Genomic DNA, 25,550 nt, shown 5'->3' on the forward strand with positions numbered 1-25,550 from the left:
CATTTAATGGAAAAAGTAAACAAAATACTTCTCTTAATTTAAAAATGCTGGCTCCAAATCTTTAATGCAGCTAAACAAAGAATGGTCAGACTGGAGAACAATCATTTAAATAATGTGCTCAAGTGGAAAAGGAAGCAAAGCGATGTGTGTCCTGGGTCATTGTGTTCAAATTCAACTGTATTCGCAAATTCAGCATTCTTCCATACTTTCTGCATCTTGCACAGTTTTGATGCTTTATAAAAAAACAAGAGCCCCTCTCACTTGAGTGAAGAAATATTTGGTTTTATGTAACTCTCGGAGCTCCCCCACAAAGATTTTGAATATATCTCATGAACTCGTGGATTACCTGTGGAGATGGTGCAGTACAGATTGTCACCAACTCCTCCACAATGCATACTGTACGTAATATTTATCAATTGAACTAACAGGTGTAATCCATCTGCTCATCTGATTATCAAATATATAGACCCTTCTGATCAATTCCTTTCAGTGATTTTGCCAAAACCGGCTTACCGACTAACTGCTGAGTCGATGTGGTGGTGAAAAAAAGCCTATAATGTATTGAAAATCTTTCACCACAGACATTGAAATGGAAAGTTTGGCAGGGTTGACGTGTCCAAAACATGCTGTGAGGAAACGGAGAACTGGGACACTTGCACTGAGTTGTGAGGTACAAACGTAAGTCCGCTCCAGCTTTCTGAACATTTGTTTGTACACAAGGAGAAACAAGTCTACATTTTGTGATAAATTAAAATATTTATGACAAACGTTGACTGTGACCAATGCAAACATTTAAGTATACGCTTTACAGCTTGTTTTTAGAGTTGCTTTACTCAGCCCTTTAATGTACTGAACTGTTGGTTTAAATGACTGTTACAAAGGGAGCGTTTAACTATCTAGTGTTGCTAAATAGTTATTTAAGATTTAAGAGATTAAACTGAGATTAGACCCAATTAAACTGAAGGATTTTACTACTCATTGCTGTGCATCTAAAACAAGCATCTAAAACATCTGGGCAAGCCTCCTTCAAAGCAACATCATGAAACTCACGCATCCACATGACCATCTTACAGGTCTCCTTCCATTTCAACTCTTGACAAAACCAAAGTCGCACATTTCCCCGCTAAAAAACGTGTTGCATAACCTCCGCAAGAAGGCAGCCAAAGACGCACCTGTTTCAGTTGAGTCATTAAGGTATCGGTGTTGGAGTACACCAATGGCCTCTCCTCCTCCTCCTTCTTTCTCTTTTTGGAGCGAGAGGCTGGTTTCTCGCTGCCCTTGGGGGCCCTCTTGTTCCGCTGCTTCTTCTTGTCCGGGTCCTGCTCGGCTCTCTGCAGCTGAGGACCCTGGAGGCCCAGGCTCCTGGGCATTTGGTTGGCAGTGGGCCGCTGCTGAAAAGAGTGGGAGGGTCAGCGGGGCTAAACCAGGAGATTCGAAAAACCCCGACACCAGCTGCCACTGGGGAATGATGCTAGTCGGGCCGATAAAAACCAGAGAGGATGCTGTGTTAGGTGTCACACTTGCAAAACCACCAACAGCTCATTTAAGATGTTTTTTCTGAGCAGTGCGTTTATTATGATACATGGAAATATAAGAGTCTGGGATGTTAAGAGGTCACTTGCCTATAGTAAGAGAGATTACCTGACAAACTGTAGCGCTAAGCAAAATGGCAGCACAGGGAAACGTAGTGATGAGTGTTCTGATGTTGACCTAATACTTTTGATTAGACTTTTTTTTAGGAGTTTCCAGCTTAAATGTAGAATTTCCACTTTTTTTACATGCTGGATTTTGCTTTTTCTTTGCAATGCAAAACTAATCTAATTAAGGACCCCAGCCATTCAATTGAGCAAAAGAGCTGGAACAGAAACGTTGCAGGTGCACGATACCAAGACTGGGAGACAGTGCAGAGCCTGAGCTCCTCTACTGCAAAACTAAATACAAAAACATGAGGGTGCTGTTAAAAGCATTTTATTTCTAAAAGGATATCAAGGATACCAACCATATTGTAAAGCTGCAAAAAAACATACTGTTACAGACTGCCGTTCTACACTAACTTCAGACATTGCCAACTCCTTATTGACAGGGGGTGCTATTAAGTAATGCTTGAGCTCAGAAAAATGTAGTACGAAAAAGCTTATTTCTACCATTTTCAAAGACCCCATCAAACTGTTCAAACACTGTCCCAAAGAAGACTTAGTTACGTTTCTAAAAATGACGTCATTTTAATAAAACCAGACTTTTTAAAGCTATGGGAACTTCAAGACATTTAGAAAGATCATTAAGAAAAGAATACTGCAGCGCATAAGTTTAAATTGAATGCCAGTGTTTAAATGCTTATCCTTTTATTCCAAAAAGGACTTGTGTATTTTCTAATTTTAGAAATATCGCTTCGGATTTTCTTTATAAGGTGGATGCTAAATGACCCACTTCATAGGAAGCATTTCACATGTTTAATTTTAATGCCTTTTATTTTATTTTAGGGATCATTTCACTTTTTTAATTTTCCAGCTCGTCGACTGAAGCTATTCTCACAATGAGCCAGGAACTGGGAAAAAAAAAAGATTCAACCGTGGGCATCCAAAACTCTGACTCAAACGAGAGTTATCACAAAGTTTAGCGCCATCGTAATGAATCTCTTAACCCTAGTACTTACTATCGCGCCATCAGCAGAACCCTGTTTCTGCAACTGTCTGTGCTCTGCGGACCCCTCGTCCTCAGATCGCAGGCTCTCATCCGATTTCTGATGAGAAAGCAAGGACGGCGCGTTCTTGTTTTTCAGCAGGTGCTTCAGCAGCTCATTTCCAGACTCCAGTTTCGTTCCCGTTCCGTCGGTGCTGTGAGCTGGGCTCTGGCCAGCCACGTGAGGTGGGGTCCCCTCCTTACCATCTTCGAGCTTTACGATTCCTTGGACCTGTTCCACCTTGGAATCTTTGGGTGTGTGACACTCGGAGGACTCCACCCTTTCCACTTTGATCTCGTGGACGCCTTTGTGTGGCTCCTCTTGCTGACCCCTGTCTGCCTCTGAACTGCCGCTAGACGGACGCCCCGTTGTTTGTGAGAGACCGCTGCCTCTTCCTCCTCCTCCCCCACCACCGCTGCTGCTGCTGCTTCCCGATAGCTGCCGCTCCAGCTCAGAAGGAGGCTGACTTCCCAGGGATCCAGGAGTAGAGGAACCAGGAAGGAGTTCAGCTGTGTCCTGGTCGCCCTGGTGCTGCAGCAGGGAGTCAGCAGGGGCGTTCTGTGTGGGTGTGGAAGCTGTGTCTGAAACACAGGGTGTCAGTGGGGCAGTAAGGTCAGAGTGCGGAGTGGAAGGAGTCTTCACCGAATCCGCGTCATCATCTTTCTTCTTTTTCCGGTTTCTTTTCTTTTTCCCTTTCTCCTCAGGGATGATGTTGGAATACAGCTGGATCAGGGATGGGCCAGAACCGGGATAATTTGGAGGAAGGGGTGTGGCAGGCTCCATACCAAATGGTGGTCCTTCGGCAGCACCTTGTGGCATTATGCCAGGACCACCAAATCCTGGCGGTCTGGGCGGGCCCTGCGTAAAGTTAGCCCCCTGCAGGGCTGGGTTCTTGGCTCGGAAACCTGGGCCTCCAACTGTCATGTCTGGGCCAAATGGTCCATTGCCCATCACTGGCCTACGCTCAGCACCCTGCATGAAAGGTGTACCAGGAGGGGAGCCCACGAAGCCTTGCTGCATATTCTGTTGTTGGGGGAACATCTGCCCCAGCTGCTGCTGAGGGGTTGGCTGTGGCGGCCTCTGGGGCTGCATGAAGTCGGGGGACATATCTGGATTAAAGTAGGGCATCTGGGAAAGCGGTGCTCTGTTCAGATCTGGACCCACCATCCCCTGCTGCTCCATCTCCAGCCGCTGCTTCAAAGCTCGCTGGCGCTCCACCTCCTGCATCAGCTGGATCCTCTGCCTCTCCTGCTGCTCCCTCAAGCGTTCCTTCCTCTCCCTCTCTTGGAAACCCTCGCTGAACGGGTTGTTGTCGTCAAACTTGACGTGGGGAGCGCCGTTGCCCGCAGCGGCACCAGCCGGCACCGGTTTGCTCCCCGGAAGCGGCGCCTGGGCAGGCGGGGCCGGGTTTGCTGGAATCTGTGGAGGGATGTGAGCCGGCATCCTGGCCCCGGCCAGCGGGACGGGGGCCCCGGGGTGCCAATTCTGCGCATTGGGCATGCGAGCTGGGCTCGGCTGCCCCGGGTGCGGTGGCATCTGCTGGGGCATCATGGGGAAGTTCTGCTGGCCCATAGCCGGTCCCCCTGGTACCATTGGCGCCTGGGCCTGGATTCCTTGCATCAGAGCAGGTTGCATGGTGCACTGCTGCTGCTGCTGCTGCTTGATGCGATATTCTTCGATCAGCTCGGCGTGCTCCTTCTGCTGCTTCCGAATCTGAACGTGGAGAAAAGGTTCAGTCATGAGCGGAGCGGCAGAGACGCTTAAAGTGTTTGCAAACCCTCGGGAAAACAACACGAAAGGCTAAGCCTTGAGGTTTAAAGGCCTGTGAAGAGAATTATCCCCCCCCCCAAAAAAAATGCTAAAATCAGATGTAAACCTTTTCAAGGACAAATAGACTCAATAGTTTTGGGGGGGCCATATAATTAAAATGGAATAAAAACAGTTTAGAAATGATGAACATCAATCACAAAAAAGCTATCGTTGTTTTTCATGGATATTTGAAATGGATAGCCGTGTGCAAATGGACCTTGTGAACAATTTGCCACTTAAGCAATGATTAAGGGAGGGTGCTGAAGAACCTTTATAAATGCAACAAAAAGAAAAGCAGTTTCACCTCAATGTAACAAGATTAAAAACAGCAAAAGACGCCTTGAGAGAGGTGTCAGCACAAAGTACTCCAAAAGTAAAATATAAAAAAGTAATAAATGCAACTCCACCACAATACTGTAATCCCCTAAATACTCAACAGTTGCCCAAGACAGAATTCAACAGATGTTTTTGAAAAGCACATCATTCTAGATTAAATGGCCTAGGGAAAGGCAATGTGGCATCAAAAGAAGAAATGCAGGAGAATTGAGATTATACTATTATATTACGATACGTATTATACAATATTTGAAAATTAATTCAGCATTCTCCCACATTATAAGGAACAGTAGGGACCATTTAAAAAAAGAAATTGTTTTATTTGTTATATTATTCAAAGCTGCATTAACAAATCTCCTGTTTCTTTCTGGAACGCATGCTACTGTTTAGTAGCACTGTTCTATATTAGCAGTTCTTCTCACTAGCATTATTGGAATTCTTGAAGAATTTTAGTAAAACAATGAACAAATCATGCATCGAGCTTCTTGACATGAGGCGATAAACCACTTGACATTTCTCCTGAACTGTATCGGGTGCTAAGTTAGGTGCCAAGACCTCTGCCGGGCACAGTGCAGAGTGTCCAAAAGACTAGACGCACTGCAATGACAAAACACCGCCTGCAGAGGTGACCCCTGAAATCATCAAGGAGAAAGACAATCGTCTGTACAGCTTCATTGGTCAAAGACTTGGCTCCTTACATCATCTCCTCGCAATTTAAGCTTTACATCAGAAGTTATACCAATAAAATCGATCTCAAAGAAGGGACATGAAAAATTATTTGCAGTGAGAATGTGTTTAGAAACAGTTTGATGTATTGAGCCCCTTGCTAAATAGCAATTAGAGCACTGATGTTTCTTCAATAAAACTATCAAACCATCGCCCCTGTTTGTAAATTGCAAGAATTTTGTTTCATGTATTTTGGCAAGTTCTGCTGAGGCCCTGTGTTGTGGTGGTGGAGAGCAGCTGCCCACGGTCTCATTTCAGTTACAGGCAGAGAAGACTACATGAAACGAGTTATCCAAAGTCTATGGAAACATCGAGTTCTGATACATTACAAAGGAAGCAGTAGGAGAAGTCTTACTGTTGACTTCCCCCATTGTTCCTTTACTAAGAAAGGAGTCCACATTGATTTTTGACATCTTACGATGGATTCTGCCTTTTACATAGTGTCTATCCTAAAAAGTGGGGAAGATCCCCATTAGAGACCTAGATCAATAAGTTATGCCTCAACCTATGCAATAATATCAGGGTTAATTTAAAATGAGTAGAATAATGCCTTTACTCTGCACATACACATCACAAATAAGGCTCGTAAGTTATTACAGAGAAAATCAGTAGCTTTGATGCAAGCTTTACTTAAGAACCTGCATTGAGACAAAATCCGTTCAAAGGCAAAGAAGTCAACAAAAATTGCCCTGTAGACTAAAGAATCTGAATGCCATCTGCATTCAGAAGCCAGCAGATGGGCAACCCTGGTCTTCGTTTGACAGAGTGAGGAAGGCAAGAGTTACCTGCTCCAGTTGTTTCTGCACCACGCTCTGTTGCTCTGTAACATGCTTCAGCTGCTCGGCGTCTTCTTCAGGGAATTCTCTGCCGGCCTTTTTGGCAGTGCGCTGCTTTGCTGAAAGTGCCTTCTTGGATTTCCTGTGGGCTCCGATCTCCTCCTCGAGGAACTTCTGCTGTATTTGCAGTAGCTGCTGAGTCTTTTGCAGCCACTCTTCATACTGTTTCTTTTGGGCATCATCTAAAAGTAGAAATAAAAATAAGCAGGTCTGAACTGATCAGGTTCCAAAGCACAAGAATAAGAAATCCATTAACTGCATATACCATATTCTCTAAGTCACAATGAAAATGACAGTCTTTAGTATATATGGCACACTCTATTTTTATTAATTTTACAATTAGGGAACCCAAGTTAAAAACACAAGCTCTGCGCATTACGAAACAAAAATGTCACAAGCAGGAGTGTTTTTCCCTCATCAATCCCTCAGGGGCAGTTTTGGTGATGTTGAGCACTGATCCCTGCAAATGTTCAGCTCAATTTCACAACTGAACTTCTTAAAATCTAAATATTTTTAAATGGCTGCAGGTTTATTTTTTTCCACCAGGAGTTAAATGAGGTGTCTAGTCTTTTAGCCAAAATATTTTAGTGTACAACAATCACAAGTGTAATGTTTAAAATCATTATGGTTAATAAAACATCATCCTGAACTTTTTCAGCACATTAGAAGCTAGTAAAGACTCAATGATAGCTAATTACATTTTGAAGGGAGGAAGGCAGATGGAAAATGAACAAAGAAAACTAAGAACCCTAATTTTACAGTGGGTAACTGTATATACACGAAACCTATGTTGCAAACAGCACTCTAGTTTGCTGATTTTTTTAATGTATTGTTCATCAGGATAATAAACTATGATTTCATTAAAAATAGTGAGATTGCCCGTTACTAAAACCATGACTGAAATGTTGAAGTGGGCCTGTCTTTGAAAAAATGTTTCATTCAATAGACCAGTCCAGAGAAACCAGGAAACTGGCTCAGTGGGTGGCAGGCCATGACCCTGAAGGCAGGTATTCACTGGTTGTGGACCATCAACTTCCTGTCCCAGTTTAAAGTCTAGGCAGGAATAATCTACTTATCTGCGGAATAACCTATGAAGATGATCTGCATGCCTGGAGAACAACCTCGCAGAATATCCAAAGCAGCGACAAGTGGACCGGTGGAGCATTTCATTGCCAGAGAAATACCATTTTGCTCTTTGGCAGGCTTTAAAAAAGGGTGGATGCATCATTGTGGGTGGGCTGATGATAGTCGCAGTGTTCAAGGCAACCAGAAGGGTTGGCAAAAGTGTAATGGCCTGAGGACGAATTTCCCTGAACACATGATTTCCTTTGATGCCGATCTGCAGATTGAGGGGAGCCTTACTACTCAGTCATGACAACAATGTTGGGGTGTCCAACTTTTTTTCCCCATAGTGACTCCAAGAACATCGACAAATCCAAGAACCCAGTGGAGAGTGGAGAGTCCCGCTCGATTAAGAGTTTTCTGTCACGTTTTATACCAATTTTGAAAATTCGATTCCAATCATTCGACCCAAGTGCCGTTTCTTCTATGCATCAGTACACTTTTCACTTTTCAGTATAAGTAGCACAGGACTTTCCCTCAAAAACGTAAGTTCCTCAAAGCATTTTAGTTACAAAATAATAAAAAGAGCAATTATGCATTTACATTATAGATTTACTTACTAACAAAACCTGGTCCAAAATTGGGAGGATTAGGTCTCGCCATCTGTGGTGCTAACTTGCCATCCTGAAAAAAAAACAAAGATATAGGCTAAGGTGTTAATGTGTACGGAGAAGCCAAATGCCACATTGTATCATTGTTGCGACACCGATAACCTTAAATTACCTGGCCGACCGCTTGCTGCGGGAGAGAGGAGCCATCCCCAGACTGTGCACTAGGCATTTGCTGACCCACAAAAGGAAATCTGTCAGAAAAAGAAAACATTTTCTTAAATCTCAGATACTGGATTAACAAAATGAGTTTGCCCTACTCCAGATTAATATTTGCTTTGTTAATACAAAGGCCTAACTACACTTTGGAGAAACATAATTTTATAATGATGTCAATAAAGAAAAAGAAAATTTAGAAAATAAAGAAAATAAATTTAGCAGATTTTAATGAACAGATTTACCCGATTACAAAACAAGGCTTACGAACAAGAAGAAGTGAATCAGATATTTCAATCTGCATGTCATACCTGTTCATGACCATGGGAGGCATCCCCAGGTTGTTTTGAGACATTACTTTGTTGATGCCTTTGAGAGCAACCATCTTCGCTTTCATTATAGGATCAGTAATGGCATCAAAGTCTGCAAAGTTTCAGAAAGTTATAAAACAAATAAGCCATGCTCACTGCAAGCAAAAATATATTAAAATGTCTTTTCCGCTTTGTATTGAGTTCAACTTGTATTGTTTAGAAAACAAGCAGCCCCCATATTAAGTCTACTGTGCTGTATATATTATAGATAATAATTTGGAAAAATAAAGAGATTAAATCAATGTCTAATATTGTTACCTTGTAACAGGTACCCTTATGCTGACTTAACACTACAGAAAATGATCATTACATGTGATGGTACGACAAGGTGAACTAATTTTAATTAAGCTAGCACATACTATATGAATTACACTAAATATGTTATGATCTAAAAGGAATACATTGGGAGTTACATAGTTTAAACGTATGAAATAAAGAAATTGTTGACATCTATGAAGAATTCATCTAGAAATTCTGATAACTTGAGGCAACAGAGGTCATTTTCCTGTGTTTCATAAACACTACATGCGGGTTGCAGAAAAATTAAAGGACTAGGTAAGAACGTGTAGCTGCACTAACAGCCTAAGGTACCAGCTCCATTTGGTTTAGTACAATTATAAGGTTTGTTTGAATATCCAATAGTATAGAGTATAGGAAAAGATCAAAATCAGGAAAAACTGATTTGCGTTTCTTCTTATACTGGGGAACACTCCATTTTAAAAATACAAAACTAAAAAATGTGCTTTTGCTTTCATCTTCATTTCATGTAGGTGGATGCCCAAAATTAGACTTCGAATGATTGGGATTTAATAACCTCAAAGAAGCATCGCTACGCTGACGTCTTACCGATGTTGGGAAAGAACGAGTCATTGGATCGCTGGCGGATCATTGCTTGCATCTGTCTCTGCTGCTGCTGTTCCTGTCTCTCCTGGTCCAGCAGGTCTTGCAAAAGAAGTGGCTGCTCATCAAGCAGCAGAGGCCTCTCCCGGTTCTGCTGATTCAAGCTGTGGGGGAACATTGCCTGCGGAGCCCCTGCTGCTGGCATGTTGTTGGGGATGGTCTGGTCTACAGGTTGCCCAGCTCCGAAGTTCTGACAGGGATGTTGGCCCTGAACAAAGTTTGGATTAACTAGCGGTGCTCCCTGAGAGAAACCAGGGTTTATCCTTTGACCCAAAGGCAGACTAGGATTCATCACATGGTCTTGTACTTGCCCTGGTGTCATTATCACAGCAGGGTTCTGCTGCGTTCCTGTAACTTGGCTTGACTGGGATGTCAGGTCACTTTGATTTGGAGAATCTATAAGCCCTGTGTCATCTGGCTTGTCTTTGATCAACAAACTAGAAAGCACTGGAGTTGAACCAGAGAGGCTGCCACCACTAGGTTGGGCTGACAGCTGAGCAGATGCTTCAGAAATGCTTGGGTTATCTCCAGTGTTTTCTTGGTTACATCCTAACCTGTCTGTTTGATCACTGCTGCTACAACATTCCTGTGTGTGTATTAAACATTCTTTCACTTCAGCTTTAACTATACTCACTGTGCATGGAAGATTAGCTTCCTTATTAGGGCTGCTGATTTTTAGGTTATCATTATCCTGAGGCTTTTCAGGTGTTTTCTCAGTTTTTCCCTCTACAACAGTTTCAGTCTTTGTCTGACAGGGTACAGCACTGACAGATGCAGCATTCTTATTTTCGGCCACACCTCCAGACGCTTTGTGTTCTTCTGCAGTCTCTGCTTGGTCATCAATAGGATCACTTAGATCAAGCTCTTCATTGAACATGTCTTTCTTGTCCCCCAAATCAAGTTCGGGATCTGTGTATGCAATAATATCAAACTTTCCTGATCTTAAGAAGTCATCCAGATGTAAGTCATTAGTTTCAAGGTCCAGATCATCAGCTTTACCATCCTCAAGATTGAGATTTTCAAGATCTTCATCGTCCAAGTCTTTGACTTCCACATCATCTAAATCTTTCACAGCAGAGTCATCTGTATCTAGCTTTTCTTCAATTCCCTCTGAGCTGGCAATTGGAATCTCTTCTGCTGGTTCAGCGGGTGCTGGAGGCAGAAGCATGGATGGAGCTACGCTGAAAGTATCATTTGTAGAAGGATGGCTCAAAGATCTCATCAGTGGAGCATGGGGCTGTCCAGCATTCATCTGAACAGGATTCTGGGCTATATTCTCTAGACTAGATGACATCTGAATATGAGCCATTCCCGGTGGTTGGCCTGGGATTGGTTCCATCATTCTTGGGCCCAGATGGGCAGGGAACACCATTTCTTGCCCACTCATAAATCCCACTGGTCTTTGAGGCTGAAGGGATGGATCCATAACATTCCCTGTCATTACAGAAGGGTTGAAGGGAAGCCTAAGTCTGCTCTCAGGAGCCCTGTGTCTGAGTTCTATAAAAGGCTGCCCCATTATGTTGTGCTGTTGCATTGGCATGCCACGAGGAGGAAAATGCTGGGGAAGTCCCATTGGATTATTTCCCATCGGTCGCACGAGATCAACAGACAAGGACCTTCTCATCTGTGGTGGAACGTCAAGTATTTGACCTTGCATCTGATGCGGAGGTCGCATAAAATGCTCTTGCACTGCAAGTGGTCCTTGCCCACCAGTTGGAAAACCAAATCTGCAGAACCAAATAAAATAAGAAAAACGCATTAAAAAAACCTTCCTACAAGTTCTAAGCTACATGTAACAGCATATGTTCTGGTCCATAAACTGGTACCAAAACTATGATGCTCAATTTGGAAACACAAGGAACCATGTGTGTTTGTTTTATCTGCTGAAGAATACAGGTAAGCCTTTAACCTGTGTTTGGGTTCTCCAACTCTAGCTATTTAATCTTTTTGTGATTAGTTATTTTAATGCACCACTCACACCACCACTTCAGTTGATTTATCCATTATTTCTCCTGCCAACAGTCCAGATAAGGCTTCTTTAGATGTGTGCAGTATGATGCTGTGAGGCTGTTGAAACTAATGGCTCTACCCCGAAGCTAAAGGGTCAGAAGCCAATACAGTAGCAATCTGTGACCAAAAGAGAAAACCCCAGGACTTTGACGGCAAGACTTTTTCCCTCCTGTACCCTGTAGTGCTTCAGCACCAGTTTCGTAACTAACAGCATATCAATTAAATATATCCCATAAAGGGATTAAGTTACAGGTCCCTACCAAATAAAATAATTACACACTTCACAAATTCCTGTGGGATCGATTAATGATATTACGAAACGATGACATTCCCCACTCTGGTACACAGATTCTCATGCGCCGAACAAAAAAACATGTTTGTTTTAAAACGCTATTTCACCGAGACCCACCTGGGCCCATGTGGCCTCATGCCCATGCCACCGACATCTCCGGGAAACTGGGGCCTGTTGAACTGGACCTCCCCAGCAAAGGGTCCTCGGGGTTCACCCGCAAAAGGGCCGGGAAACCTCGGCGCTCCCGGCATGAGGGGACCCCGCGCCGTCCCTGGGTACGGGGGAGGAGGCCTGTTGAACAGCTCGCTCTGCTGGACGGCCTCGTCCTGTGACCAGGGCCGAGCCGCTCCTGCGGCCGCCGGGATGGCGGGCTCCTGCAGGCCCTTCTCCTGGCGGATGGCACTCTTCTGCTGCTGCTGCCTCAGGATCAGCTCCCTCAGGCGCTGGCGCTGCAGCACATGAACAACCGTTCAGACTTCAGGCGCACGATCGCTTCATGAAAACCGCTGGGGCGCACGCGTGTCGATCAAGGAACAGGGTGGAACCTCTATGCCTTCACACTGGGGTCCACACTGGGGTCCACAGTTTAAAGAAACTATATGTATTTTAACATTGCTGCCGTAAACCTGAGAACGAATGAAATACGCAACTAATACTGGACTAGGGAGAAAAATACCCCACAGATGAAAGTACTGAATTCTGTCAATACCGGTGATCGGACAACTGCCTACCCCCCAGCTTTGAGCACAGAGCCACATTTACTGTAAATATTCAGATTTAAATGCCGAGAAAAAAACAAATAGCAGTACAGATGGGATTTAATACATCACCCCATACTAAATGTTATATTTATTTTCCCAGTATTACTGAAACAACCTGTATTTATACCTAAAACCATGCAATTACATCATTAGGTGGGCTAACTTGACAAGGCAAGATTACCTGCATTTAAGCAACTGAATGGAGAACAGAAAGAAACCTTTTGTTTTCCCCCCCAACAGTTATTTCTGGGCTTCAATTTTATGCATGAAAAGCTTGCATAAGGAGAATAACAACATAGAAAATACCAGACTGAACTGGAGCATTGGAGGTTATGAATGCATGCAGAAACATATTTCCTTGGACTATTTTCAGCTTTCTGTTGAAAGTGCAATGAACGCCAGGCAACAGCCAAATTACAGGTATTTTCTTTAAATAGTGCTTGAAACATTTAGATTTGTTTTCTCCTTAATGTGGCAAATTATTTTTCATTAAATATAGGTTTCACATCTTAATTGGATTAGTGTTTATGTAATATTTACTTTTGCTGCCAGGTATTACAAAGCTGTTTTGGGATTAAGCACCATTTTGCTGTTAGAAACACTACAACAATAGTGCTTAGATTAAAAGCACCACAATCCCAAGCTCTCTTTTGACTCTTCACCCATGTGGTTGTTGACCTTTTGGCAAAACGGGGTTTTATGATAATACATGTTTTTTCCTTAGTCATTTTACAGTACTCTCTGCTGAAAAAATACTAATGATTAAATTAAGCAGTATTTCTAATACCTGAATTACTGAAACACATGTAAGGCTACAGCACACTCTTTGGCTAAGAAGGAGGAAGCCTCCAGTCTGTTTCCTTAAACACCAAGTTTACTCTTGGAGATCTTCCAAGGGGCTGCTTTAATAGTCACCATGTTTTAACTGGTCATTCATGTAAACATGGTATTAATACCTTTATTTAATAACTGAACCCTCAACAGTAGCTATATAATTGACGCAAGTGACATGCAGGTTTTCCTGTGACTCTCAGTACCTCCCGGGCTGTTTAAAATAAAATCAGAACAACCTTTACCTGTCTGAGCTTTTCTTCAGTATCTCCCTGGGGTTGCTGCACACTGTTTGGCTCATTTGCTGCTCCTGTTGTTTGTGGGATATTACAAAACTGCCCCATGGCCTGGGGGTTCAATTTGTGCTCTGGAGAAACTCCATAGTTGCCCTCATGTCCTGTGCCCTGCTGTTCGTTCACATCAAGCGCAAGCCTTTCCCCAGATTGCGGCCGAGGGTTCAAAGATGCCTGTTCAAAGGGATCGTGAATCGGTGTCTGGTTGGGCTGAGGCGGTGCGAAACCATCCTCTGGTATAACCGAGTGTTTTAAGGTTTGAGGGCCAGGTGCCGCAGGGCGCAAAAATGTCTCTTGCCCACCAACACCTCTGTTCTGTGGTGGCGATGAGAAGGGGTCTGGGTTTGGCATTTGTCCAGGCCTGCAGACGACAGGTCTGTTAAACACCTCTGAGGCGCCAGGCCTTGGTGTACCTGGAGGCTGGGCATAAGGGTCATTCAGCACTGGTCTGGGGGTTCCAGGTGGCTGAGAGTATGGGTCATTCTTTGCAGGCCTTGGCGTCCCTGGAGGATGAGCGTAGGGATCAGAATTTCTCTGGCTGACAGGAGATTTTGAATACCTCTCCCCCATCACAGGTCGGGGAGTTCCTGGCGGCTGAGCATAAGGGTCCGCTGAGTGTGAGGGAGATGGCCTTGAAGCGTGAGGCGGCTGCTGCTGCTGAGGGTACTGGTCCACCGCAGAGGGCCGGGGGGTCGAAGGCGACTGAGCATAGGGGTCCGACATTTGCCGAGGCGTTGAAGGAGGCTGTGAATAAGGGTCCGAGGACGGGCGAGGGGTGCCAGGCGGTTGTGCGTAGGGGTCCGGTGGGGGTCGAGAAGCGCCAAGAACCTGCGAGTAGGAATCCGACACTGGCCTCGGGGTGGATGGGGCCTGGGCATACGGATCCCTGGAAGGAAGTCGTGCTGCAGGCCCAAGCTGTGAGAAGGGGTCACCTTGTGGATGGCGCATCATCCTGGGAGGGGCTGGAAAACTGTCACTCACTGCTGGGCGGGGAGTAAGTGGCGGGTGGGCATAAGGGTCATTCAGCTGGTTTTGGTTAAAGCTATCTGGAGGCCTTGGCGTCAGCACCTGTCTTTCGTATGGGTCAACAGGCAGGCGCCTCTGTGTTGAAGGCACAGAGTTGTATGGGTCTTGTGAAGGAGGAGGCATTGGGGTTTTAAAGAGGGGGACGGAGCCTGACTCATTGCTTCCAGGAACAGGAGTCAGCAAAGGCCTGGTGTATGGATCAGAAAGGATCATCCTGTTATGTGACATCCTCTGGTAAACTTCGGCACGGTGCCCTGGTCCTGCTGGGTGCTTTCCAGGTGACTCTGGAGCAGGCATTGACCTTGGGGGGACCATGGGCTTTACAAAGTGTTCTGTGGACATCACAGGCCTGGGTGTGTCTGGTGGTTTTGCATAGGGATCATTGCTCATGGACGTTGGAGACCCAAAGGACTCGTGGGCAGGAGAAGGATTACCCCTTTCTTGCTGCTCTGCCGTTGGCCTGACTGGTGGAGGGTTGCAGGTCTCTACAGAGTTCCTCCTGGCTGCACCTGACCCTATCGGAGGGGGTCTAGGGGTTCCCACCATCTTCGCATATGGATCCCATGGAGAAGAGGGTCTTGAACTAGAGGAGCCAGGAGAGAACACCTGCGGGGACTGAGGCTGGGTGGACTGGGCCTGTGAACAGGAATCTTGCGCCGGCATCCGCGTGGCAGCAGGTGGGGGGGGCTGCGGTCGAAGAAAGACATCATCCGAAGCCCCCGATGTGGGCGTGCTAGGCAGCTGAGGTCTTGCAAAGGCATCTTTGGACGTCATCTGCTGTGCAGGGGACATACTTCCATTGCTAGGCTGGGGAGTAAGGGGGCTCTGATTCCCACTGGTAGGTGTATCACTCCCTGACTGTCCAGTGAACTGTTGCTGCTGCTGCTGCTGTTGTAACTGTTGCTGCTGCTGCTGCTGCTGTTCGCTTTTTACTTGCTCCAGTTTCTGAGTAGCTTCAATTTTGGCTTGCTGCTTGCTTTTCTGTCTCATTTGCTGTTACGGAGACAAAAATCGTTTTAACATTTTAGCCCTTTAATTTATATGTTGTTTTGTATGCTTGCTGACTATGAATTGATTACTTAGCCTGTTGTAAAAACCTGCCAATTGACTTTTCATTGACAGAGGACTAAGAACATTAAGGGTTTTGAAGCGCTGTTGTAAAGCGCTTTATTACAACAGAAACAGCCTCCAAGTGCTATAGTATGCAGGAAGTAAGACATCTTAATGTGACAGCATACATATAAAGTACATAAAATATAAGTGAGAAGTGTTGTGACACTGCTCCTCGAAACAGTAATTACAGATGTGTATAGGCCAAACACAACTAACCACTTTCTCTCTGCAACATCCAATCTCTTTATTTCCACCTTGTAAATTTTTATTATTAGTTCTTGGCAGACTAATCCAGAGGAGGGCCTGCCCAAGATCTTACCAGAGTATATTTTCCACATCCTGCAGCTTTAGATGCCTGGTTGGAATGTCCAAAAAGGACTTCTTTATTTGAAGTTATGGCTTTGCTTTTTGGAATCTTTTCCTGTTGCTTCTTAAGGGGTCCACACATCTGACATAACACTTCCTTTTCAATTAATGCAAATTAAAGAATTAGAGTCTGAATAATGCAAACTATACAATTATTTTCATCCATGCATTTAAAGGTGTGACTGTTTCCACATAGGAAAAGGTTAAAATCTGAATTCAGATTTTATGTTCTATTTGTGTAATACTGAGAATGTCAGAGGTGCAGCATAAGTTTGATTGATAAAAAGGCAGTAATACCTTATCTATGGAACACCAATGCATGTCTTACCTGTCTGAATTTCCACTCCTGTTCATGTTCAGATTCCTTGTGCTTCAGTGTTTCCTTATATGGCTCTGGCTCAACAAGATCATAAATGTCTGGAGGATGAGGCTGTCTTTTCATGGAATCATTGGACATTTGGACCTTATTAATACGCAGGGCAGCCCTGTTATCTCTTGCTTTTTGCTGGAAAAAAATACATTACGTAAAAGTAGTTTTAGGTCTTTGTGAAGTTCCAGTACAAAAACATCCACGACTTTCACAGGGCTTACATTTGCAAAGCTAAAAAGATTGTTAGAAGTCACAAATTTCTCCAAACACCAGCCAAACACCACCAGAACAAAGCAAGAACTGCCATTTCAAAACTCAACTAGATCTACTGCAATGGCCTGGCTTTTGTCACACCAGCAAACATACTGTATACATTTGAATATCATTTAGCTAACACTTTCATCCATGACCACTGATATTCCAAACAATACATTTAAAAAAATAATAAAAAATTGTCAACTTTAAAGAGTAATTGATCTAATATCATCAATATAATTGCATACGCAAAACATGGAAGGACAGATCTGGCATTTACAGGAATGAATTGTTTACAGCTACAATCTGGACAGGCAGCCTGAGAACTCCGCCTGCTAGGCAATGCTGCTGCCTCTAGTTATTGGGCTTCACCACTGAAGCACAAGGGGAGGAGAATGATAGCCAAGGTTGGAATCTGCTAGTTGATGGGCAGAAAATGGGTGTCTTTAGGGTGAAAACCTATTCAAATGGAAGGAATTATTATTGTTGTTATAAGGGGCAGCGAGGATGATGGGGAACAGACAGAAGAGTGACGGACTGGAGACGAGTGGTGAAGAGATCAGCAAGTAAGGGCAAACTGCACAGAAGCAGCCACTATGGAGAGTGAAGAGGGGTTTATACAAGGAGAACAGAGGAAATGCTGAGTGGATCACAGTTCTAATGCACATCACACAAACCTCAAGCTTGATATCATACGAGTCTGTGATTACTGAAGGTCCATACAGCTTGGTGTACAGCACACAGTCGAAAAAAAGAGGTTTTTACATATTCAGCCGAAGTCTCCTGACCCAATAGCACCCACTAGATAAATGCTTAATTTACTTAATTACAGCAGCCAGTGTGAGCAGTAATTCTCTTAATAAGATGTCTTTGCTAATTGCTTAATCTGTGAATGCCCAAATATCAAACTGTGTGCTAAATACTCAACTAGCGAGAAACTACACAAATTAGCCTGGGGCTATAAACGAGACCCTTTCTTGCAAAACCTTTTACAGTGGCTGAGGAAGACACCTATGGGAGCACATTGGAACAAAAAAAGCAATCTGCCTGAAAATGTTGACAATGCCGAACTGTAATCAGAGATACAATACATCCTTTTAGAAAGTAAGTAAATACAAACTTTTTACTGGATTCAAGGTCTGAAACAGAAATGAAAGCTAAAACTTAAGCCAAGTCTGAAACAGAATTCTGGGAAAAGAAATCCCCCAAAACATTTCAAAGAAGATACAGAAATACAAGACTAAACCCAAGAGGTCCTAAAAACCCTTCAGAAAAGCGAACTACAAGAAAGATATACAAACATTCACTCATGATCTTACTCCCCTGTGCCATTTCAAAAGTAAACTATACTGAGATGAATCTATTAAAACAGTACGATACATATTCCACTTCTTAAAAAAAGAAAAAAGGAGGAACAGCTGCTGTCAACTTGCTGTGGGATACTGGCATTATGCATTAATATCAAAATATATCTGAAATCACGGAGACAGAATAGAGTAAATTACACTAAAATGTTTGCCAGTACAGCAAAAAAGAGTCAGAAGTCACTGGGCAAGCTTATAATCACTTAGTTACAAAACCACTAAATGTACATCAAACACAAACCTGTGCCACTTCTTCATAACTGGACAAGCAACGAATTATCAACTAGAATTAGAATGGAAACTGTGACATGAATGAAAAATCTGAACATTCAAAATTTCTGGCTGATGTTTCGAGCTGAACTGCATCAAAAATGTCAAGATTACAATTAAAAAACTACGCAAAAGCACAAGCAATATTAAAACCAAATGCCATATTGCATTTTATCCCATCATATTTGATTAAATGCACTACCAAGGGCATTTTGACTCAGTTATAGGGGCTCAATTTTTCCAAATACGCTCTTACAAATCACATTTTGCTATATTCTTGTTAAACGTAAAGAGTTGTGCATTTATTTTTGACTAACAATGTACAAATGATCCTCTTACCACATATGGTGCTCGTTCTTGGGAACTGGCTTTTCTCCACAGTTTTGCAATTTGCTTTACTCTTGTAGACCAGTCTGCGGAGGAACCAGAGAACAGCTAGGATCGCGTTTCAACAAAGGGCTGCTTTGCCAGAAGAAACAATGAAAACCTTAAAAAAATAATCTAAAAGATGCATTGTTATTCCAAAAAAAAAAAAACGGATTTAAAAGACCATCTAAACCCCTTGTACGTGCTGTTAAAAACAGCCCAGGGATGCCTTGAGTATGACCCAACTGTTCTCCAAGTTATTAATCGTCATTCTTATCGAACGTTTTCCCACAGACAGAGTCTCTGCCAAACTATTTAACTATCACTTCTGTACATCAAGCCTTTTCACTGCGCAAAGGGGACCCGGGCTGGTCTCGCCCTCTCGACTCACCAGGGAACTCCTCCTTGAGGTTCGGGAAGTTCACGTTGGTGTAGAGGACGGGGGCGACAGTGGCCATGTCCCCGAGTGTTTCCTCCTTCTCCCACTTCAGGGTGCTCCTCTGGGCGCTGGACATGGTGTCGGCTTCCCCCTCGGCCGCTGGGACCGGCGGCGGCCATGAGCCCACGGGGTCGCTGACCACCTGAGTGAACTGATGCTTCTTGTCCCTGTCGAGCACCATTACCGTTAGAAGTTCACTATTAGCGCTACTGGAAGTGTCCGAGACGAATTTGCCTTGATTACAGGATCTATTTAATCACATGGCTGTTTTCAAAACATTAATTCGACAAAACTCTGCAGTTATCACGTCTATACTTTATGCACTGAATTTACATGACAAGGTATTACTATGCATTCAGATGAAGTTTGACTCTCTTCATTTACATACTGGAAGACAGTATATAAATTGAAGTAAACAGATGGCATGATATTCACATCTGTACAGGATTGTTTTTCTCTGAGGATTTAAAATGACCATTTTGTAATCTTTCAAATGACAAATTAACCACTCTAGGACAGGCAAGTTCAGTGCACGTTTTTTTTTCCCCATTGGACTACAGAAATACATCACTTGTCCAAAGATACAAAACCGGCTCCAAAGAAACGGTGGCACAGTCGAAATCTGTAATGATGAAGAGGCACACATCCACCGAAGACAGATTTCAGCGTTTTCCCAAACCGATCGAAATCGCCAGACATCCGATGTAGGACGTAGCAAGTCCTTGATTTGGGCAGGACTGCGGAAGCGAGGTCAGGAGCCTACCTGGCAGCGTCCGGGAACGGCATGCGATGGATGGGCGAGAAGGTGCCAGGAATGCAGGGTCCGCCCGCAGGGTTCATGGGGGCTGTAGGAAAATGGGGGGCTGGACCCATCAGGCCATTCATTACTGGCATTCTTGGAAACATGCCATCTCCTGCAATTGAAAACGGGCTTTCAGAGCGCCGAACACACTGCACGAGAAGCGCACATAAACTAGGCTCGGCGTACAACCCTCCAGGCACTGCAGAACCAGGGTTCTGGTTTTCACTCAAGAACTGCTTTGGCGGCAAGAAGTTGGCATCGTCTGATCGACAGCCACAAGACCCAGAAGACTCGGCACGGAGAAAAAGGCGATGCAAAAAGCAATTCCCTTCTCCGCTAAGTTTTACTTTCTGCATGAAAATCAGATTCTTATTGATTCGTCTACTTCGATAACCTCCTCTCCCCCCCACCACAGGAGTGTCCTTTGATCTTGTGTCGGTTACTCAGAAGCACCCTTTTTCCACTGACTGCACTGTCTGTCTCGGTGCAGAAAACCCCCGAGCTGCTTAAAAAATAACTGGAGAATTGAGAAGGTCTCGAAAAACACACAGGATTTGTATGCACTCCTAGAGAGTTAATAACAGGACAGACTGGCCACAGGTGCACCTGACATCAGTGTGCTGAAGTAGTTCTGTCTGGGAAGTCCCGACTCACCTGGGTTCGGCAGGGGGAGGGGTGGCCCTGGCGCGGCGGGTCCGGCAGGCGGCGGCGGGGGCGCGGGGTGCGACAGCTGTGGGGGCTGGCTGGTGCTGGGACTCAGAACAGCAGTAAACAGGTCCTCCACATCCTTCCCTTCAAGCTCTGTGCGGTTGGAGATCAACAGCAAAGTTAGCCGCTATCTCGCATCAGAAACCAACCCCCCCCCCCCCCCAAGAAAAGGCTGCGTCTACAAACATCAGCACGGGAGAGATCAAAACCCACCTGGGATTTTGTAAAGCTTGCTGAGAATCGCACCTGAAACAACAAAAAAAAGATGTCAGGAATCAACAGCAGCTTTAGGCCAACTGTAAAAATAAAGTAAAATGAATCAAATTTTAAAACGTCAGCTTTAAGGATAAAGCCTATGATCAATGCTGAGACATTTAGGGGTAAAGTTGCTTTTCTTGCACTGCTGTTTTTGCCTGTCTGAAGCTGTCAAATTTGGAGTGTGAGCAGTAGCAAAACAAGTCTTATGCAAAAAGTTCATGGTTAAGAGGCAGTGGCTCACAAAGAAGAAGAATTATGAATTGATAAAGAAAAGCGTATTGAGTAAAATCAGAGTGCTTTTTAAGGATAGGCCAAATCCACAGAAACTAAACGCTTTCTCAATAGTGTCAGGTCACCTCCATTGTAAAGAACAGAAACAAGGGGGCACTTTAAGCTGACTGACACCTGAGCTGCAAGTTTCAACTGAAAAGCAATCAAAACTGATTTATTCTCCGCCTTTTCTATTACATACCAGACCAGTTTGAAACTGCCACCTGCATCTTTATGACATGGTTCACACTGGCCACACGGGCAGAATGAGAAAGTGCTGACAGTTTTCTCCAAATCGCATCGGGCCACTGAGCCACTAATCTCTTGGCGGACCACAGAAAATGCAGAGATCTACAGCAAGTTCAAATGTAGAAACAGCATGTCCCTCACTGACTACAAGCTTACAGGCAGGTCAGGAAGACACAAGGGATACCATTTTACCAGCAGCCCAGAGAGGCCTGGCTGACTTGTCCCATCGCTCTCAGTGGAACTGGCCCACTTTGCTGTTTGGGGATTCCCAATTACACAGTGACACAAACCAGAGCTAACCTTGCAGCACCTGGATCACCGAGCTCAATCCATGCTGGGAGCCAGTATTGCTCTTCTAAACTCTTATGTCCCGAAGGTAACCGTTTTTTAGAAAAAAGCTACATTACATGTGAGCAATTTAAGAGCTATTTCTACACACGCTATTGAAAAAAGAACATTCGGAGATCGGAAACAGTACCTTTCATCTTAAACATCTTTAAAAATAGGAGATGTTTTAAACTGACATTTAAACCATACTTTGAAACTGAATTCAGGGTTTGTCCAAACCTAGTTTTATGGTACAGTCCTTGTGGATTTGTAGCCTCAAAAGAAGTAATGATGCCAACAAAAACGAAGCTCCTACTCCTTACAGGACAACTCCCAGGCACTTCCAATTGCCTCAACAAGTGCTCGGAGCCGTTATTAGATGAGCTCAGTCAAGGCTAGGCAGGTCTGAATCAGCCAAGCTTCCCATCCAGGTGCGACCCCTGTCCCTTTCAAATTTCCTGTCAACTCGCACCATTAATTAGGTTGAGCCATGGTCCCACCGCTGACACATTGGAAGACGCATGCACTTTTGAACAAATATGCAAGTGTGATTCACCAAACTATTTTCTATTGTACTTAAATGATCAGCACTTATATCTTGAGCCACGGCAACCGATAAGCTGGGGCCCTTTGGAATAGAAATCTCGCTACTGAGAACAATTCGGCTTCAAGTTAAATATGCTGGGACGTTTAACAGGATTCTGGAGTCTTGCAAGAGAAAAGACATTTAAGATAAAGAAAGTACCTGTAAATAAAACCAGGTAGGGGACCAAAAAAAGCTCCTCTGCCTTACCATCAGTGACCATTTTATCCAGTTCGGGACTGAGAATCCCATCCAGTGGTTCCTCGGGCAGGGAGCGCACACTCCGGCCCAGAGTCTGCTGTGGGGCAGCAGACGGATCATCCGCAATGGGAACTATATCCAGTCCAGCTAAAGAGAGCAAAGGAAGCCCAGGTTTAACCTCAGCTGCAGCCCCCAGGACAAGACAAACAACCAAAACACCAAAATGCTATTATTCCTGGAGTGACAGACCAGTCAAAGGGATAGCTAATGCATGTGCTCTCCACATGTCTTGACATGCTAGTGAAAACCACACTGCACAGGGGGAGCTGCTCCTTCATCTCTTTCGCCTAATCCAAGCTTTGGAGTGAAAACGTATTGAGTTCTGGCACCTCTTACAAGTGTGGGAATTAGGTTTCAAGAGCTGCAGGCACCAGGAAATGGACATTTCCAGCGCGTTACTGTATTTTGTGTGAATCTAAGCAGATAGCAATGTGCAGCAAAAAAGAAGAACACCGAGAGCACTTTCCAGCATATCCAGCACAGTGTGGATAAGAGTTCCTAAAACCTGAAAAGCATCACGCTGACATGTATTCATAGCCTTATTTCCATCCCTATCTTGCAGAAAATCTAAAGAGAAACTGAAGTTGATATTCTACATTTAGGATTATCCAATAGAAATGTATACACCTCATCTGCTGAAATGACTGCTTATGCACAAGCCTTAATTTTGTTTCTGTATTCCAGTTTAATCTGATGAACAAGGTAACATATTACAGGTTAGGACTAAAAGGAAAATACATTTCACTGTGTGCTACACAAAGGGTTAGCTTCTGCACCTGCCTTATGCAACCTCCCCAGCTAATCAGTTTCTAAAGTCTTGGTTTATAATTAGTAAGATGGAGAACAAGCTATCGGCATATTTTAAAAGAAGTTGTAGAAAGCATATCTCGCAATCTGTAGTTTTTCATTCCTGTCCATCAGTTATACTGTTTACATCTCTATTCCACTAGATTAAAACAATGACAAACCATAGGACATAAGGCCTTAATAACTGATTATACTCGATTTGAATTTGCAATTAAAATGGTTCCAAATTACATCTAATGCAAGCTTAAGAACCGTTATGTTATCCTCTTTATTTAGATTTAACACTTAAGTATCTGGGAAAAAAAGTATAGAATTTTTATAGTGTCAAGAATGTACATACTAATTTATGTCAACATAAATTATATACAGCATCTCAACTGACCAGATACAGTACAGAACACATTTTCCAGAAACGTTGGTAAAACTCAAGATCATGGAGTGCTATATAATGCATATCGTGCAGTTTATCTTGTACAGCGAAACAGAAATTAAAATAAGATCAAGAGGGCTACTGAGAAGAAGTGAAAGAAGGAAAGGAACCATGCAAACACTGAGCACAACACACACACGGCAAGATTTTGCGTAGAGCTGGGAGAGCCCAAGAGAGGGTCGACACTACTTCTAGCCATGGTTAGGCCATGGTGTAATCTCTTACCAAATGGAGAGGGAGAGTTCTCGACCTGGAAAGTGCATAAATCAAGACCTACAGGAACCCAAACCAGATAAAATGGGTGAATATAACAAAGAAAAAGCAAACTGAACAAAACTGGAAAACAAAAAAAAACGCCAAAAGGGAACGAGTGAATCGGTCAAAAAAATGGCAGATAAAGCAAAGAACATTCAGATAAAGCACAAATGCAGTATACTGTGTAAAAAGGCAACACAAAAATAAGATGCCCAAGCAAGAACAAAATACAATTAAATGGGCAAAAGAATTTAAAAGATGTGACTAAAACCAAAGATGCTCATCACAGATTAAGACTCTCACGAGAAACCACATGAAGCTGCACAGGCCTGTGGGGAAAGGTGTTTTTTTACTGAAACTACCCACAGATGCCCCCTGTATACCTGAATCATCCCCAGGTTTCACCAAGTCATCGGACAGAATTCCCAGGATATCATCATCATTGCTCAGCACTTCCGAAAGGACAGCCAAAGGATCCTCAGAATTGGCTGGAATTAAAAAAAATTATGCCAAATAAAATGGATCATTCTAATATAACCACAGATCAGTTCTAAGTCTGTGGGTGAATACAATAAACATTTTGTGTACTATACAGATACTTCTTTCATAAGAACAGCTAAAATAAAGAGGGAGCCATTTAGCCCTTCATGCCAGTTTAGAAGTAAGAAGCTTATTGATCGTAGGATCGCATCCAGACGTTTCTTGAAAATAAGCCAGGGTATCAGCTGAGTTCAGGCAGAACACCTGTTTAATATATTCATACGGTCACAAATGGGTGTGGGATATGCAAGAAGAATTGTTGCCTTGGCATATGAATGTCTAAATATTTCAGTTTTAAGGCCTACTTTCTCAAAAACATCTATTGATTATAATAAGATACACCATTTGCCTTGACAGTAGGGGTTAACCACAGACTTATCCGTAGAGGGCAGGGCAATTACCTGCTATCCAACTATTTTCTATCAGTGAAGTCAGCCGCCATGCAATACCATAAATAAAAAACAGCCGCGGATTTGTGTAATATCTTGATGTAAGAATTCTAGCCTGGAGAGCAGTATTGCTCACACAGTTCTCTTTGGACCTTAGTTTTAAGGAGGTGGGTATCATAAATGCAACCTGCAAAACCCAAGAGTATAAAAATGCAAACCTAAGCATGACACTTTACACTAAGCCTGAACACACGGACAAACTCCCCAGCTGCTGGGAACAAAACTGTTTAGCCAATACAGAAAGTCCAAATTATACACTTGCTATAAACATACACTGTTGGGTTTCTTTTGACCTCATTTCACAAAACACT

General features: G+C 43.6%; 1 protein-coding gene across 15 annotated transcripts in view; it reads right to left on the minus strand.

Moving 5' to 3' along the window:
• kmt2ca (lysine (K)-specific methyltransferase 2Ca) overlaps positions 1 to 25,550 on the minus strand; it is a 158,167-nt gene that overhangs the window by 21,048 nt on the left and 111,569 nt on the right. For 10 of the 15 annotated variants that reach the window (XM_069190966.1, XM_069190965.1, XM_069190963.1 and 7 more), the window contains 19 exons: positions 24,634 to 24,738; positions 24,221 to 24,268; positions 22,708 to 22,845; positions 21,024 to 21,056; positions 20,757 to 20,903; positions 20,064 to 20,214; positions 19,253 to 19,467; positions 18,835 to 18,908; positions 16,565 to 16,741; positions 16,190 to 16,333; positions 13,684 to 15,750; positions 11,964 to 12,295; positions 9,491 to 11,271; positions 8,585 to 8,696; positions 8,233 to 8,311; positions 8,070 to 8,133; positions 6,337 to 6,569; positions 2,654 to 4,393; positions 1,173 to 1,391 (listed from right to left, as the gene is read on the minus strand). In XM_069190966.1, the coding sequence (XP_069047067.1) occupies positions 1,173 to 1,391; positions 2,654 to 4,393; positions 6,337 to 6,569; positions 8,070 to 8,133; positions 8,233 to 8,311; positions 8,585 to 8,696; positions 9,491 to 11,271; positions 11,964 to 12,295; positions 13,684 to 15,750; positions 16,190 to 16,333; positions 16,565 to 16,741; positions 18,835 to 18,908; positions 19,253 to 19,467; positions 20,064 to 20,214; positions 20,757 to 20,903; positions 21,024 to 21,056; positions 22,708 to 22,845; positions 24,221 to 24,268; positions 24,634 to 24,738 (7,859 nt within the window). The remainder of the gene's footprint in view (positions 1 to 1,172; positions 1,392 to 2,653; positions 4,394 to 6,336; positions 6,570 to 8,069; positions 8,134 to 8,232; positions 8,312 to 8,584; positions 8,697 to 9,490; positions 11,272 to 11,963; positions 12,296 to 13,683; positions 15,751 to 16,189; positions 16,334 to 16,564; positions 16,742 to 18,834; positions 18,909 to 19,252; positions 19,468 to 20,063; positions 20,215 to 20,756; positions 20,904 to 21,023; positions 21,057 to 22,707; positions 22,846 to 24,220; positions 24,269 to 24,633; positions 24,739 to 25,550) is intronic. The other 5 variants (XM_069190977.1, XM_069190970.1, XM_069190973.1 and 2 more) reach the window with 5 other exon arrangements.

Source organism: Lepisosteus oculatus, chromosome 6 (genome assembly GCF_040954835.1).
Source record: "Lepisosteus oculatus isolate fLepOcu1 chromosome 6, fLepOcu1.hap2, whole genome shotgun sequence".
Classification (NCBI taxonomy): domain Eukaryota; kingdom Metazoa; phylum Chordata; class Actinopteri; order Semionotiformes; family Lepisosteidae; genus Lepisosteus; species Lepisosteus oculatus.